This window comes from Lepus europaeus, chromosome 5 (assembly GCF_033115175.1).
Source record: "Lepus europaeus isolate LE1 chromosome 5, mLepTim1.pri, whole genome shotgun sequence".
NCBI lineage: Eukaryota > Metazoa > Chordata > Mammalia > Lagomorpha > Leporidae > Lepus > Lepus europaeus.
The window spans coordinates 138309862-138328036 of record NC_084831.1 but is presented as its reverse complement, the minus strand read 5'-3'; the positions used below and the strand labels follow the sequence as shown (position 1 = coordinate 138328036).

At 42.5% G+C, this 18175-nt stretch overlaps 1 protein-coding gene across 2 annotated transcripts in view; it reads right to left on the bottom strand.

The window, feature by feature from the left end:
• Positions 1-6020, bottom strand: part of SUCO (SUN domain containing ossification factor) — a 105221-nt gene extending 99201 nt beyond the window's left edge. For both annotated transcript variants that reach the window (XM_062192793.1, XM_062192794.1), the window contains exon 1: positions 5865-6020. In XM_062192793.1, the coding sequence (XP_062048777.1) occupies positions 5865-5926 (62 nt within the window). In that variant the 5' untranslated portion in view covers positions 5927-6020. The remainder of the gene's footprint in view (positions 1-5864) is intronic.
• Positions 6021-18175: the final 12155 nt, after the last annotated feature.

Here is an 18175-nt window from a genome sequence, read left to right as displayed (position 1 = left end):
CCCTTAAAGGCCAGCCTTTTAACTACCTCTGTATTTGCCAAATGAATGAGAACTGTTTAAATGTCAAATTCTCATTAGTCTAAATATGAGCTTCTCCAGGATTATCTGTTGGAGTGCAGAAAGAAAAGATTAGTTCAGTTTTGAAAAATAAATTAAGCTTTACTAAGATTAACATAGGGAACATACTAGGTCTGAAGGTCTGATAGGCACTCATCAAGAACAGCAGGGACTATAGTGAGAAACCCCAGGAAAATGTAGAAGTTCCACAAAGAGTGGGATTTACTTCCAACACATCATGATTCACTGTAGTTGATATATGCACAATTAAGTAGATTTAGAAATTACTTAGTTTTAACTGAAATGGCTTTCAACAAGAAAAACCATTTTTAAAAAATTCCTAGAGTCAGCCAGCGCCGCGGCTCACTAGGCTAATCCTCCGCCTTGCGGCGCCGGCACACCGGGTTCTAGTCCCGGTCGGGGCACCGATCCTGTCCCGGTTGCCCCTCTTCCAGGCCAGCTCTCTGCTGTGGCCAGGGAGTGCAGTGAAGGATGGCCCAAGTGCTTGGGCCCTGCACCCCATGGGAGACCAGGAAAAGCACCTGGCTCCTGCCATCGGAACAGCGCGGTGCGCCGGCCGCAGCGCGCCTACCGCGGCGGCCATTGGAGGGTGAACCAACGGCAAAAAGGAAGACCTTTCTCTCTGTCTCCCTCTACTGTCCACTCTGCCCGTCCAAAAAAAAAATTCCTAGAGTCAAGCATTTGGCCCAGGGATAAAGGCACTGCTTGGGATGCCTGCTCCACTTAGTAAACTGTTTGGGTTGCAGTCCAGGTTTCACTTACAATTCCAGTGACCTGATAATGTGCACCTAGTGAAGCAGCTTGTGATGGCTCAAATACTTGGATCCCTGCCACCCATGTGAGAGACACAGACTAAATTCCAGACTCCCGGCTTTAGCCTGGCCCACCTGACTGTTACAGGCGTGTAGAAAGTGAACCAGCAGATGGAAGGTCAATCTCTGTGTCTCTGTCTCCCTCTTTCATCTTTCTCCCTGCCCCTCAAACACATTTAAAAAAAAAAAAAAAACAACCTTCAAAACTTGCAAAGATAATAACAACACAAGCATAAGCTAATAAGAAAATGACAGAGCTAAGATTTCTAACAGATACAAGTTAAACCTCCTCTACATTATGGTATAAAATAATCTACTAGGATGGGGCAGGCGCTGTGGCATAGCGCGTGGAGCCGTCACCTGCAGTGCCAGCATCCCATGTGGGCGCTGGTTTGAGTCCCGGCTGCTCCTCTTCCGATCCGGCTCTCTGCTATGGCCTGGGAAAGCAGTGGAAGATAGTCCAGGTCCTTGGGCCCCTGCACTCGCATGGGAGACCAGGAGGAAGCTCCTGGCTCCTGGCTTCAGATAAGCACAGCTCCAGCTGTTGCGGCCAACTGGGGAGTGAACCAGTGGATAGAAGACTCCTTTCTCTCTCTCTCTGCCTCTCCCCTCTCTGTATAACTCTGTCTTTCAAATAAAATGAATAAATCTTAAAAAAAAAAAAATCTACTAGGTCAGCCACATGGCTCTCACTAAAAATAATATTTTAATGAGAGCAAAACAGTATCATTTAACAAAAACGGTATTTTCTTATTCATCTTTCTTAAACATCTAACTTGTATAATTTATTATGTATTCTATTACATTAATGTCATATTGGTAAATGCAAATAACAAAAAGTTAAGCACATATTAAAGGTACAAGCACAAGATTTCACTAATTAGGGAACATATTCAGAATATCCATTGATTAAAGCACAGGTCCAAGTCTTTCCCCTTTTTAGGATGATAATCAACATTCCCAGTTTCGTGAGGGCTGATGTGATATGGTAAGCAGAACAATGTATGCCCTACCAGCACCAAACGCTGTATCCTAATCCTTAAATATGTCACTTTACACATTATAAGTGACTTTGCAGGTGGGATTAAGAATGATAGGGGATTATACTGGATTGTCTGAGTGAATTCAATGTAATCACAAGAGTGAGGGAAGATCAGAGGGAGGGAGAAGGCAGAAGGATCAGTCATTAGTTGATGTGAGGACAGAACCAAGAAGTAGGAGATGCATGCAAGAAAGGAGACAGAATGTCAGCAGCCTCTAAGAACTGAAAAAGTCTATCATATTCTCCCCCTCAAAGCCTGTAGAAAGAACCAGTTCTATTGATACCCTAACTTCAGCCCAGTGAGATTTATTTGAATTTTGGTCCCCAGATCTGTAAAATGATAAATATGTATTGGTTTAAGTCACTAAATTTGTAGTTTTTTAGACAACAGGCAACTAATACAAGAGATTCCTAGAATATGAGATTTTCAGTGCTAAAACCAAGACAAGTTGGTCACCCACCTTGAGTTTTCGATGCTCATAAAAATATCTGGTAGGACTAGTGCTGCAGCTCAGTGTGTTAAAGCCATGGTCTTCAGTGCCAGCATCCCTTATGGGCACCAGTTGGAGTCCCAGCTACTCCACTTCCAGTCCACCACCCTGCTAAGGCACCTGAGAAGGCAGCAGAGGATGGCCCAAGTGCGTGGGCCCCTGCACCCATGTGGGAGACCCAGAAGAAGCTCCAGGCTCCTGGCTTCGGCCTGGCCCAGCCCTAGCTGTTGCGGCCATTTGGGGAGTCGAACCAGTGGATGGAAGGTCTGTCTCCCTTGGTTTCCTCCTCTTCTTAATTCTGCCTTTCAAATACACACATAAATTTTTTTAAAGTGTCTGTTAAATGGTTTTGTGATGAAATAGATAAGATATTTGTAGTGTTTTACAAAGATCCATCATATATGTTATCTCATTTCATCCTCCTAATAACTCTGTGAGAAAAGTTTTCCCAATTTGATGATACAAGAACCAAGGTTCAAATAAGTAATGTAACATGTCTGAGGACATATGTCTAGTAACTGATGGAACCAGACCTAGAATATAGGTCTTCTGATGATCACAGTAGTCAGGTTCAAACCTGAGCTCCAACACTTAACAGCTACTTAACCATAGCCAAGTTGCTTAGCCTCTCTACTTCCTCATCTGTAAAATGCAAAATGAAGTTAGTAATAATACCAAGTTTAGAACTGCGAAGACAAAGGTGCTAAAAGGAGTAAAGTACTCATTCCTGACACAGACATAGCTGAACTGTTACCACTGCTCTGTGATACGGCCATTCTGCATTTATATTTAAAATACTCTGTACTACATGATCAAGAACACATAAAGGATGCAAAAGGAAAAAATAGAGACCAGAATGAATAATGAGATGGATAGGATGGTTTTTCTGTGAAGGTAATCTAAGGTTAGTACTCTAGGATGGAAAAGCAAAAGCAGAGTGGAAACACAGTCATAACTCCATAAAATTATGACTTGATAAATAAGGCAATAAAATTCAGAAATATTGGTAGGATGGGGGACATTAGACACTAGAACATTGTAGTATAAACATATAGACCTCAATCTACAAAACAGAAATGGATCAAAATATTTGGAGGCAATTTCTGAATGACAAAGAAGACAAAAGTTAACTACTAAGAAGAACTTATCAACTCTTTCACAAACTTTCTGTATAAATCTAGAACGGTTCTCTGTACCCATTTCTGTTAAAAGAGCTGGAAACTAACATATTAGACTTAGACTACAGCCAAAAGTCAGACCTCTAGTTAAGTCCACGACATAATTCCAACTTCCAAGAATCTCAAAAGATAAAATACATCTTTTCCTAATCATCAACCATGCAACACTATCCTTCCCCAATCTCATTATCACTTTAAAAAAAAAAAAAAAAACGAAGTCTACATATCCTATTTTTATGCCTTTTAATAGCTTCACTAAATAATTTTCATCTATAAACCTGCTACTACAAACAAATCTCAAAATATATTAACTCGTAGTTTCTCAAACTTTTCAAACTTCAAACTTAAAAGTGAGTTTTTCACTTTGAGAGTCAACACATTCTACACAACTTTATGACTACTATTTTCAGTACTATGTGACTGGTTTTTTCCCCCTAAAAGGTCATGATCTCCTCACTACTGTTAATAAATATAGCAGAGAAAACACTGAAGTTAGGCTACACACAAAATATAGCCTCCAAATAATGGAAGCACAGTTAATATAAATTTACAAATGATTTTAAGAACCACTATTCTAAAGCTTGTTTTCATTCCCACCATCCAATTAAAACAAAATCAGAATACTGGTACATTATAAACTTGAATGAAAAGTGGAACCTTAGCCATTTCAGGAAGTGCTGATGAATAGCCCAGTCAAAAGATGGAAAAGACAAACAGAAAGAGGAAAGAAAATACATGACCTACAATGAGGCAAGCTCCAGAAAAGAGGCGAATTTAAAACGGTAAGTATACTCATCTCCTACAGGCACTTCTTAGCATTGAATACAATGATATTAAAAAATACAAGGAGAGGGCCCCCTGTGCTATAGCTGAGACACTGGCATTCCATATGGGCATTAGTTCATGTCCCCTCTGCTTCACTTGTGATCCAGCTCCCTGCTAATGCACCTGGGAAAACAGAGGATGGCCCAACTAACCTGGATCCCTGCACCCATCTGGGAGACCCAGAAGCAGCTCCTGGTTCTTGGCTTTTAGCCTGGCCCAACTATGGCCAGCAATTGCGGTCATTTGGGAAGTGAACCAGTGGATAGAAGATCACCAGTGGATAGAAGATCTCTGTCTCCCTCTCTCTCTGTAACTTTGCCCGTTAAATAAATAAGTAAACTTTAAAATTAAAATGTAAAGGTAGTTGCAGGGTAATTATACTGGTTTTACTAATTGGGTTCAGAATGGAAGACAGGAGGAGAAATTTTGTTGTTCCCTAACACTTCTATCAACTTTCCAAATCAAAATTCCTCAGCCAGGCAGGTGTTTTGCTTTCCCTTTGTTTATGCGGGGCTTTTACTAAGCAACAATTCTAAAACTTCAGTGCCTTTGGAATCCATCAGACACCCATCAAAATGAAAATACTGTTGAGTCTTTACAGAAATAAGTTAAAAATTTTAATATAATATATAGCAAATTGCTTTAGCTGAAGAAACATCTTTGCAGTCATCAAATACGAGTCATCTATAACGAAATCCCCTGGTTTCTAAGTCCACTGATGGTAATCCTTCGATTTACAAACTCTCCTTGCTCCTCAAAAAACCCCCAATGTGCCTGGGATGAATAGAAACTTCATAAAGTTTTCGGGACAAACCACTCTTCTCGCCTTTTTATAGTATTTACTCTTCCGGTACTAAAGGGACATAACCAAAAACTACTGTACACTCTACAACTAAGACACCCTCTCCACTAAAGCAATCGAAAAGGTACTTCATAAAGCCCCCAAACTTTCCAAGAACAGCAGCGCCAAGCGTACTCGGGGCCAAAGATTGTGCAAGAAATGGCCAGGGGAAAGGCTGCTTACCTAGGACTCTCACCCTCGCGTTTTTAAAATCGCTTGTCCGGAACCTTACCACACCTTGAAAGAAAAACGACCGGCAGCGAATCTGAGCGATTTACCTACTACCATCGACCAGAACACCATCCCAGACCCCGCGCCGTCCCCAAGGGGACCAAAAACTGACTCCACAGGCACTTGGCGGTCTCCACTACTCCCTTTCTCGCCCACTTAGGCTCTGTAAATTCCAAAACACATCCTGAAAATACCCGCACAGACCGCTGCCGGGCCAGCCACCGGGTGAGTCGCGAAGCAACCGGTTTGTCCCTTCCAGGGGGGCCTGGGAGACCCGCGCCCTAAAAGCCACTGAGACGGGGGTTGGGGGGTGTGACCCGGGCCGCTCCCCCCACCCCAAACTCCCGTGTAGTCGCGGCTACTCACCAGACCAGGGAGCACAAGGAGAGGCAAGAGATCAGGGCCAAGGCCCGCCGGTACTTCTTCATCTTCTCCTCCTTCTTCCCCCTGCCAGAAGGCGGCACATCCTCCCGGCAGCCGCCACTGCCGAGGCCAAGATGGAGGAGCCGGAGCAGGAGCGCGAGGATGGGACCGAGAGTCCTAAGGGCTGCGGCGTTGGGGGAGCGGCTCCTCGGCGGCTCGCGTCCTGGCCGCCCTCTCTGAGGGGCCCACAGCGGCGGGGCCAGCGGCGCCTCACACGAAGACTCCTGGGACTGCCGCTGCGGCCGCCGGCTCGTCCTCGCCCGCCTCCTCCAGCCGCCGCCGCCGCCACTGCCGCCCCATATCCCCCCCGCCCGCCCCGGCCCTCGCTCCGTGCTGCCGGCGACCAACGGCCGCCGCGTACTCGCCTCTCAGCAGCCAATCGCCAGCGGGGCCGCGACACCTCACACACCGCTGAGCTGGAAGGAGACGCGTCACCCACGTCCCGCGGCGCTCGCACCCCCACCAGGCTCCGCGCGGGACACGCCCCCTTGGACGTCTCCGGCCGAGAAGCCAGAGGGAGGGGGACCTACAGCGCCGGAGCCTACACGGCCGCCGCCCCGCCCACCCTCCGGGTCCCGCCCACTTGCTGGCTCACGTTCAAGAAGTGGGGAGGAGCCCCGTGATCCTTAACCTGCCTCCTCACAAGGGCCCGCCCCTCTCCCGGAGCACGCTGAGTGCGCGCAGGGCCCCTTGGGAGTTGTAGTTCGCCTTCCGGAACCCGTTTTTCACTTTCTCTATCCCTCCTAGAATCTACGCTGTTGAGGAAGAAGTCTGTGGTTTTCGCTTCTCACCACGAGACTGACCGGCTCTGAAATTGTTACACTCATTTTTCCTCTCTTGAGCACGGCTCCTGGAATGACCTAAAATAATTGGACGGAGCAGGGAAACAAAAACTACACTAATAAAATTTAAAAGGCGGTTTCCCCGTAGCAATGGGCCTCACCCATTGAGCAAGATTCTGATTGGTAGGAGGAAAGGGGCGTGCTAGGATTTCCTCTTATTTCATTGGTTGACGTGAAAAGCCTTTCTCTCCTTTGACACACCCAGAATGCCGCGGCCCGCCGGATTCCTCAGCCGAGGTCGTCTTGGTTCATCTCTCTTCTGTTAGTTCCGAGCTTTGGGTTCGCTGGAGGTGGCCTTGGGATTCACCAGAAGCAGTGAAGGCGTTCGCCTACACCCTCGTGTCTGTCGCTGTAGTCTGGGGCGAAAACAAAATGACCGGTGTCCACGCTAGGAACCTGCAGAAGCGTACTCACCCCCCTTTTCTGCCACGGACGAACCTGGAGGGCCTTCAGAAGCTGACTTAGGAACTTCTGCCAGGAATTCCCAAATTCCGACCGCTTCTCCTCCCAAGGGCCTCTCTGGTCCTGAAAGATCCCCTTCTGCTCAGGGAGATGACATTTGGCCTGTGGCCTAGTGTGCTCCTTCATCTGTCTGCGGCGAGATGATCATTCCAGAATATATATATATATTTATTTATTTATTTATTTATATACATACATACATAACTCAGTGTGCCAACCTTGTCTTTGTTGTCAGGAGATTTTGCTCAGAAAGTTTCCTTACAAATCAGAGAGAGGCTGCAATTGTCTGTGCCTTGGAATATGGAAAGAGGTTTAGCGTGCAAAATGTCTTAAAGCAGACGTTACATGTGGCCATAGGAAAACAGCTGAGCAAAATGCCCAATTAACACCTAATTCTGAGGTGTGCAATTTCCTTATGAGCCTTCTAAATTGGATTGTTAATTTTTATTCCCAAGGAACTGAATGACTCATTCTGTAATCCTTGACATCAGTCAACATATATGGGTATTAGAGAAATTCTAAAAAAGATAATTTTGGGTTTAGATGAGTTCATCCTAAACTACTTTTTCTGGCAATAATTAGGTGACAATTCTATCTGTTGAGCCATAATAAAATCCTTTTATCTCTATTCCCCACTGCAGGAGGCAAGTATGTGTCTCACCCAAGATCAGTATCAAATGGTCCCTATTCATGTTAAAAAGAAGGCAGAGGCAATTAAAGGATATGAATTATTTCACATTTATCTAGTTGGACACGCTTTTCATCTTACGCCAGGGCCAACATTATTTGGGACAGTAACAGGTATCCCTTAGCTAGTCCTCAGTAGATCAGAGCCAAGGTAGTTCCGTTAGAGTACATATGCATGCCAAGCCTGGAAAGTTTTCATACTTCCTCTGTGAACTCCTATCTCGCTCATCCCAAACATGGAAACCCACAATGACTTTTGTACTAAGTCCCTGAAATGGTCTTATGGAAGAGGTGACTAACAGACAGAATTAATCTAGTTATCTTTCTTTTTTTTTTTTAATTCCATAGCCTTGCAGTTAAACACTGATGCAGTAAGCTTGTCATTCACCTAATTTTTATTCAGTTATTAACTTTCACTATTTCCACCTATAAGTATCTTTTTCTCTGTTTTCTGGCTTTATTTCTATGGTTTCACAGTAAGTTTCAATCCTTCAGTCCTCTGTGCTTTTCCATTTTTCTCTTGAAAACATCATTTCAATTCTCAATTATACTCTTGACTGCCAGGTCTATATCACAACCTCTCTTCAAGTAGTTGCTAGACATATCATTTAGTTATTCTACTATACTCCAAATTTTACCTGCATCAAATACAATTCATCTTCCCCATTAATTAGCTTCTTCACCTATTTGTGTTCATTCTTCCTTTCTCTAAGCCTTCAGATTGTAAGAAGAAGAGAACTTCCATAAGAGTTGAGCTTTTAATAGCTGGAAGATTTTTTTTAAGATTTATTTTATTCATTTGAGAGGCAAAATGATGAGAGCAAGGCGAGGGAGAGAGAGAAATATTTCACCTGCCATCTTGCTCCCCAAATGGCTACAACTGCCAGGAGTGGGCCAGGAAGAAGCCAGGAGCCTAGAAGGCCATTTGGGTCTCCCACATTTGGCAGAACCCAAATATTTGGGCCATCCTCTGCTGACTTCCCAAGTACATTAGCAGAGAGCTAGATTGGAATAGGAGCAGCCAGGACTTGAACCCACTGTTCCACAATGGGGAGCCTTCGTAGACATTTTTCTACATGGCTGATAAATACAAAGGAGAAACAAAAAAGGAAAATATTACAGCTCAATATAAAGATAGAATGAATAAGGATAATATAAAATAAATTTAGTGTAAATAAATACCACCGAGGCCGACGCCATGGCTCACTAGGCTAATTCTCCGCCTGCAGCGCCGGCACACCAGGTTCTAGCCCCGGTCGGGTCACCGGATTCTGTCCCAGTTGCCCCTCTTTCAGGCCAGCTCTCTGCTGTGGCCAGGGAGTGCAGTGGAGGATGGCCCAAGTGCTTGGGCCCTGCACCCCATGGGAGACCAGGAGAAGCACCTGGCTCCTGCCTTCGGATCAGCACGGTGCGCCGGCTGCAGCGTGCCGGCTGCGGCGACCATTGGAGGGTGAACCAACGGCAAAAAGGAAGACCTTTCTCTCTGTATCTCTCTCTCTCTCTCACTGTCCACTCTGCCTGTCAAATAAATAAATAAATAAATAATAAAAATAAAAATGCCACCGTACTTAAAAGTATAATGTATAGCAATGAGTAGCAAGAAAGAATATAGAAAAATCAAACCATGTATATAATCTTTAAGCCTGGGTTGAATAATCTGCTACCTCTTAACTGTACCATAATGGTTCTCTACCTGGGGGAATTTTTCTGTCTTGGGTGAAATTGGCAGTGTCTGGACATGTTTTTGGTGTCACAACTTGGGAAAGTGCTACGGGCATCTAGTGAGCAGAAGTTAGGAAAGCTGTTATAAATCCAACAACATACAAGGCAGCCATACACACCCACCCACACACACACACACACACACGCAAATCATTTGTCCCAGAAAACAAAAAATGCTTAGAGAAATTCTGTTCTAACAGAATTTCCCAGTTCAATAAAATTTGCAAAAGCAGTAAACCCATGTTTGATAACGTTTTCCCCTGCATATCCTTGGATATCCTGGAAGACACAAAGGACTAAACTGCCCAGTGAATGTGAGCTCTCCCATTCCTAAAAGGTTAACTATACTAAAACTGGATAACTCAAGTCCCTGTCCTGATATAGATCAAAAATTCTGATTTGCTGATGGTAAAAAAGAACAAACAGACCTCAGAAATGGTGCCAACATCTTCTGACCATCTCTTTTGTCCTTTATTTAAATATAAATCATAAGAAGCCTGACAGAAGAACAGCTTGTCTAATTTAAGTTGGTGGTACTTGGTGAGCACGCTTTGATGTATTTTGATTTTGTTGAAGAAACCTCTCTCTTCAATATTAGAAAATGCTGAAATACTATACTTGTTTATTTAAGAATGATCTCACAGAGGAACAGCTATTGCCCAATGACATTAGATACTTCTAGAGTAAAAAGCCAATTAGAAATTCCCTGGAAATCAATGACAGAAAGATCGAGGAATTAAGACCAGTCTAATAGTAAAAGGGACTAAATAAGATGAAAAGAAAAAGAATATGGCTGTTAGCACTGAAAGTCTTTACTACATGTAAATACAGTGTATACAGAACTTAATTATTATCCATTCCCACCTTATTTTCTTCTTTGTTACATTTATGTAAATATGTGTATGGAATAGCATATACCTGTTTTAATAAATTACTATCTTTCTGCAAGAGCCTGAACTATTTCACCAAATCTGCCTTAAGGAAGCACTGATAACTTGGCCACTTCCAGAAGGGTATAATTCAAAGAGAGATAAGACATTGAACTGCTTATTCCATCCTGCATTTTGGTGTAACCAGTAAAGCCACAGCCTACAACACCGGCATCCCGTGTAGACACCAGTTCATGTCCCAGCAGCTCCACTTCTGATCCAGCTCCCTATTAATGGCCTGGGAAAGACAGCGGAAGATGGCCCAATGATTTGGGCCCTTGCCACCCACATCAGGAACCTGGATGAAGTTCCTCGCTCCTCAAGGTTCACAATGGCCAGAGCTGTGCCAATCCGAAGCCAGGAGCCAGGAGCTTCTTCCGGGTCTCCCATGCGGGTGCAGGGGCCCAAGGACTTGGGCCATCCTCCACTGCATTCCCAGGCCATAGCAGAAAACTGGATTGGAAGTGGAGCCCATATGGGATGCCAGCACTTCAAGCCAGGGCAATCACCTGTTGCGCCACAGCACCGGCCCCAAGCCAGTGTTGACTCTAGATGGAATGTACTCAAATAACAATTACACTATTCATTCAAATTTTCAGTGTGTTTCAAAACTGTGTAGTAGTAACTAGTTAGAAGGAGGAATTGAATGAGCATAGATTTGATTCTGAGACTACAGGCATCTTCCTGCACTGGTAACCAGTTTCTCATTCTCCAGCCAGGAGACTGGAAGACTCCCTGGGAAATCTGATCACTTCAACAGAAAAGCAATAAAAAGTGTTCAAATGTGACTTTTCTCAACCAATTTACCCATACTTGAAGGTCATAGTCAAGTCCCAGTCATGTTCTCAGAATATCCAATCAACATTTTAGTGCCCCATTCTTTGAAATGACCAGAAAACTCATGATACCAGGTATAAGAAAATGCACTAACATGAAATATAGAGATAAAAACAGGAAAAACAAAAGCAACAACAAATCTTTGAATAGAAGAAAAAGACTACCCAGTAAGTTGAAAGCAAACAAAACAAAACCTCATATTGCCACCATAAAATTAGAGAAGGACACCACAAGGAAGGATCTATCAAGAACAACAATATTACAAATAAAAATATCTCATACAGTAAAGCCATGAAAGCAGAATTAAAAACTCAATAGGAGTATGAGAAAATAGAGTAGAAAAAAATCATCCAGAAAGTTGATGAAAGACCAATTCAGGAGATCAGTATACCCATATTGTAAAGAAAAGAGAGAAGACAAAAGTGAGGGTATAATCATTTCTCAAGACATTGTCCAAAAGTTGATAGATATGAGTTTCCAAGCTGTAAGTCTCTAGTCTAAGTGGCTAACACAAATATAAAAAATGACTGACGCTAGGGGATACCACTGTCAAGTTTGAGCACATTGGAGGCCAAGGGAAGACCACAGAGATTTTACAGTTATGGGGGCGGGTGGGAAGACCACACACAAGGTTTGGGAATTTAAATGGTTTCAAGCATGTCAATATTACACAGGAAGTTGTAAGACACTGGAGCAACATTTTCCAAATACTGAAAGAAGATTATTTCTATAATATCAAACTATATTTCTATAATATATATTTTTATATTATATATTTCTATGTGTCAGGAGGACTAAAGACGTCAGACAGGCAAGACCTCAAGGGAGGAAACCAAGAAAGAAGAAGACACACCATACTGGTAACAGGAAAACCAAAACAGAGGAAAAAGATGAAGGGAATCCCCTAGAAGATAGCAAAAAACCCAGAATGGCAGCTGAATTCCAGCCACAGGAGGCAGCCATGATTTAAACATGTGAGAAGGCACTGGGAAAGACCTCTTGAGGAAGATTGAACAGATAGAATGAATACTTACAGTATCAGAACAACTTGAGGGGTAATTTAGACAATCGTGCGAAGTTGGCAGAATTAGTGAAAAGCCCTGTCATTGTCAGTTTGTATGCTCTAAAAACACCATGAACCAGGTAGCTTATAAACAACAGAAAAGTTATTTCTCACTATTCTGGAGGGGAGGCTGAGAAGTCCATGATCAAGACACAGGCAGATTTGGTGTCTAGTGAGGGTACACTTCTTAGTTCACACACAGCAGCTACTTGCTGTATCCTCACATAGTGAAAGGGGTGCAGGATCTCTTGAATCTCTTTTCTAAGAACACTAATGTCGTTTATGCTCTTCCCTAAGACAAAGGCCCCTCTCCGAATACCTTCACCTTGAGGGCTAGAATTTCAACATCTGAATTTCAAAGTGGACACAAACACTCAGACCATAACACTTGGAAAACTAAAGAAAAGGAAACAAAAAAAAAAAAATGTGGAAATCAGCTATGCAAAACAAGCTCTCATCTGTTAATAGCCTTTTCATAGTAATCTTAATAACATAAACACAGAAACTTTAGTAAAGTCATGATACAACTAATCAGAAGGAAAAGAAGCATTATAGGTCTCTGGTGGGATTAACTGGTCAGAGGAAGGGAAAAAGCAGACCCCTCAGCTTCCATAGCAAAAGTCAATAATACCCAGAATTTAAAAAATCAAAACAAAGAAAAATAGTGCATGCTACTTAGAACATGGAGATAAGCAACTGGTTACAAGAGAGGAAAGCAGTCTTTTTCTAAAAAAAAAAAAAAAAAAAAAAAAATTATTTGAGAGACAAAGATCTGCCAACCAGCAGATCACTTCTCAAATGCCTGCAACAGTCAGGACTGGGCCAGGCTGAAGCCAGGAGCCAGGAACTCAGTCCAGATCTCCCATGAGAGCAGCAGGGACTAAACTACTCAAGCCATCTCCTGCTACCTCCCGGAGTGCACATGAGAGGCAAGCTGGATAAGAAGTAGAGGAGCTAGGTACTGCAATCTGGAAAGTGAGCATCCCAACTGATGACTTAACCACTAAGACAAACACATCAGGCAGTCATTTTCTGAACAGAGAAATAGAAGGAGAGGTAGGGAATTGCTGTTTTCCACACCTTGTTAAGACTATTTGATTCTTATATGTACACACAACTTTGAACTTTAAAGAGTTTATCTTATCATTATTGTGATGTTTGTGGTTAACGGCAAAATAAGTTATTTTCTTTTCCTATTCCACTCGTCTATACTTCTGAATTACAATAAAGTAAATTGCTATGATGTTCAGATTTTGCTAGTCTTCCATCTAGTCACTAGACTTCAAAATGTGAAGAGAAGGCAAGAAAATAAATAAAATACAGGGTTTTTTTCCCCAAAAGTAGAAATTGAAACAAATAAAGAACATTTTCTGAGGGATTATTTTTTCTAGTTTAAGATCTGAAGGTGTTACTGGAACTCTCACTGCAGTATCTATTTCAGAACAATCTATTTAATGTCTAAAATGTAGTGATTTTTTTTTGCCTTAAATTTTCTTCCTCCTTTGTTATTTATAAATCTATTTTACAGCTATCTTTCTAATGGCTCTATAAAGTTAATCATTACCTAGATAATTGAGGGACACTGACTTTGCCTCAATTATTCAGTCTTTATCCCAGTTTGAGGCCCGAATTGTGAAGCTCATTATATAAATGAAGTAATTTCCTCTCTTCCTCCTGCACGGGAAGAGAACATGATATTAAAGGGTGTCAGTCTGTAAGCTTTTAAAAGGTCTGCGTGATATGATATCCCAGGTGAGCTGATATTGAGGAATCTTTGTAGTTTCCTTCTGTGACACAATTTTCATGTAGTTACACTTAAGCGACTCACACAATTTAATTGTACTTATTGGGAAGGTCTGTTCCGTAGGAGAACATTAAACATTAATGATTTCAAATCACCAAATAATTAATGAGGAGTAGCAGCGATGCTCCTAGGGAAGATTTGTAACTGTTGAGAATAAACTCTTTTTAGGGAAAGGTTTTACTCTATCTAACTAGGTAACTATCTAACTATCTCGAAAGCCACTTTTCCTGTAAGTTCTTCCCTCTTGTGGAGCCCTCCTCTGCAATCCTGCCATCCTGTGAACTTCCACAGGATGGCTTATTACATTCTATGTTACCCTGTGTCCTACCCTGGAATGACAGGAAACATGTTCCTTCTTCCCAGTGCCCCCTCCCCCAGCAGTTAGCATCATCCTTTGTGCAAAGGACACATCAATCAAGCCCTAGTCTGAGAGTCATACTGCTGCTGACAATTCATGAAGTGGAACATCTCAGTTTCTGAGCACCTTCTTTTTTTTTTTTTTTTTTTCTATAAAGTATCTTCTCTTTATTTAAGTTAAACAATTGTCAAGGATGGTTTCCATCTATAAAATGAACAAAGTACAAGCTGTGTACAGCAGTTTGTTTTAAAAATCAACTGGAAAAAAAATTACCAAACTATATTTTGAATTTTGCAAAACATACTCGCAGGTACCATCATTCCGGCTTTTTATGAGGACGTGGGACGACCACAGAGAAGATGGCGAACTGTGTCACGCTTTGCTCCGACGGCTCTTAGCAAAGAAGTTTGCAAGTTTTTAAAAACGGGAGTGGGCGAGTGGGGCAGTCCCGATGACGAGAAAACCAGGCAGCCGCAGTCAGTCACTCTGGCACACTGTGTCATGTAAACATAGCTCCTGCGGAGGCCCGCTCCCTCCAAAGCCGCCCCAGCCTCCTGGGGCACAGCCAGCCCAGGGCATTGGGTAGACACGGACGTCCCCACAGTACCGAGGTTGGTGAGATTTCTGGGTCATGTGGAGGGGTGTACGGCCAAAGGACGCATCTTCAGAAGCCCCGATTCAACAGCACAGCCCAGGTTAGTGCAACCTCAGTGTGCTCTCCCCTCCGACGGCAGTGAGCAGCTCACAGGTGCCCAGCCCCGACGCACCAGTGCCGGGCCTATCTGCCATAACCTCCCACGGGTCCCGAGGGTGAAAGCTCCAAAGACGGAAGTGTGCACAGTTCTTCACGCTCCTGGCTGCCCTGGCTCTGAAGGTGGACCTGGCTGCTGAGCAAGGGGCCAATCAGGAAGAAGGTGTGGGACAGCGCCCCAGCCAGGCCTTCGCCTTGGGTCCCACTGTGGGCTTGCATGGCACAGGGTAGGACCGATGGACCTTGGCCTCAGAAAGAGAGCAGTGCCAGTGCCATCTCCTGGTCTGAGTTCCACAATGCCAGCGTCAAATATGGGCACCGGTTCCAGTCCTGGCTGCTCCACTTCCAATCCAGTTTTCTGCTACGCCCTGGGAAAGCAGTAGAAGATGGCCCAAGTCCTTGGGCCCCTGCACCTGCACTGGAGACCCAGAGGAAGCTCCTTGGCTCCTGGCTTTGGATTGGAGCAACTCCAACCATTGTGGCCAACTGGGGAGGGAACCAGTGGTTGGAAGACCTCTCTCTCTCTCAGGCTCTCCTTCTCTCTCTGTGTAACTCTGACTTTCAAATAAATAAATAAATCTTTTTTTAAAAAAACAAAAAACATTATATATTTTTAATTTTATCTTTTGCTAGAGCTTACTTCTAGGTTAAAGTATTTGATGATATATTACATAATTGCAATTCACTATATTTACTTTTCAGAGGTTCTCATGAGTTGGAAATATCTCAACAAATGGGTAGAATATTTTGAATTTACTTTTTAATGTACTTATCTACAGTGTTTCTAATGTAGATTCCTTCAATTTATGAAAGATACACAGAGCATCTTATTAGCTGTGCTTTTTTCTTTCAGTTCCACAAATACTTTTGTATATGTTCACTCCTCTTTGATCATTTGCAATTTCTCCTAAATATCAATTTCCCATATTTTCCTTAAAATGGAATTTCCTAGAACGGACCTTTCTCTGAAGGGAGGAGAGAACTTCCACTTTGACTATTACCTTGTCTAAATAAGATCAGAGTTGGCGAACTCAAAAGGCTTCCATAGCCTTGGCAACTCATGACAAGAGCCTGGGGTGATTACTGACGCCATAGACAAGAGTGTCAATTTGTTAAGTCAACAACAGGAGTCACTGTGCACTTACTCCTCATGTAGGATCTCTGTCCTTAATGTGTTGTACAGTGTGAATTAATGTTATAACTAGTACTCAAACAGTACTTTACACTTTGTGTTTGTATGTGGGTGCAAACTGTTAAAATCTTTACTTAATATATACAAAATTGATCTGTATATAAAGATAATTGAAAATGAATCTTGATGTGAATGGAATGGGAAAGGGAGTGGGAGATGGGAGGGTTGCAGGTGAGAGGGATATTATGGGGGGGGGGGAGCCACTGTAATCCATAAGCTGTAATTTGGAAATGTATATTTGTTAAATAAAAGTTAAATAAAAAATGGAATTTCCTGTAAAAGTATAGTTTCCTAAACCTACCTTAGAACCACAGAATCCCCAGGGGAAGGGAACTGAAATCTGTATTCATTAAGTGGCTTTCATTGTCAGATAAATTTGGAAGTTGTTCTAAAACATTCATCCTTACACCACTTGAGCCATTATTTTTACAAGATGAAAAGGAATATTTCCATTGTACTATATTGAAAGTGTAGACGTAGAGAAACTTGGTAAACATCAGTTCTATTCTAGTTTAGTTCTTTTTAAAGATTTATTTATTTATTTGAAAGGCAGAGTTGAGGAGGGGGAACAGAGAAAAAGTTCTTCCATCTACTGGTTCATTCCTCAAATGGCTGTAGCAGCCAGGGCTGGACCAGACTGAATTTAGGAAACTGGAGGTTCATCCAAGTTCCCCATGTGGGTACAGGGACCCAAGCACTTGGACCATTTTCCATTGCTTTCCCAGAAGCATTAGCAGGAAGCTGGAAAAGAGGAACAACCAGAGCTGGAACCCACACTCATATGGGATGATGGTATTCCAAGTGGGGGCTTAATGCATTACACCATAATGCCAGCCCCTACTTTAGTGTTTTAGTTGTATCATCACTCTGATTAATCAACAATTTTTATTCCAATTTAAGAGTGAAAAGGTAAAATATATTATGTTTACCATTCTGAGAATAAAAATATTTCATATATAACCACAATTACATTTATATACATATAGTCACTCTGTAGTGACTTCCTCCTCATCATCAAGTAAACTTAATGAGGCCAGATTCTCATTTTTTTAACCTGACCTAAAACAGATGTATAATATGTGTAGTGTATATGTTTTTATTGCATTAAACTAAATCAAGTTGTGAGTTATTGAAGACAGAAAGCTAATGATGATTATGTCGGTACAGGCTTTCCATTTTGGTATTACTTGGCTATCATTCTGTCTTCCACCTACCAACTGTTGTCACTCGAGTTTTCCCACTTGACAAAGATAAATGTAAGATATTAGAAAACTCTTTCCCTCAATCCTCTTGCCCTTTGTGTACTTACTTTTCTTTTTCTCTGTTCTTTATCCAAGTCCCTCTGTTGGCTCTGTTTTGTCCCCCATAAGCAAGTCATGGCTTCATATCTGTATTTGTAATATATAACCTAGAAAGTAAACTCCAGGGAGGCACAGACTCTCTTGGCAGAGCTTTCTAGTCTTGGTCAGAACATTAAAAAATAAACAGCAGGTCCAAGGCTACAGCTGGAATCATGCTAATGATGAAGGTAGAGCTTTTCTTCCTCTTGTGGGAAAGCAACAGCAGGAAATACTTGATGTCACTGAAACAAGGGGTCTTTTCTCTCC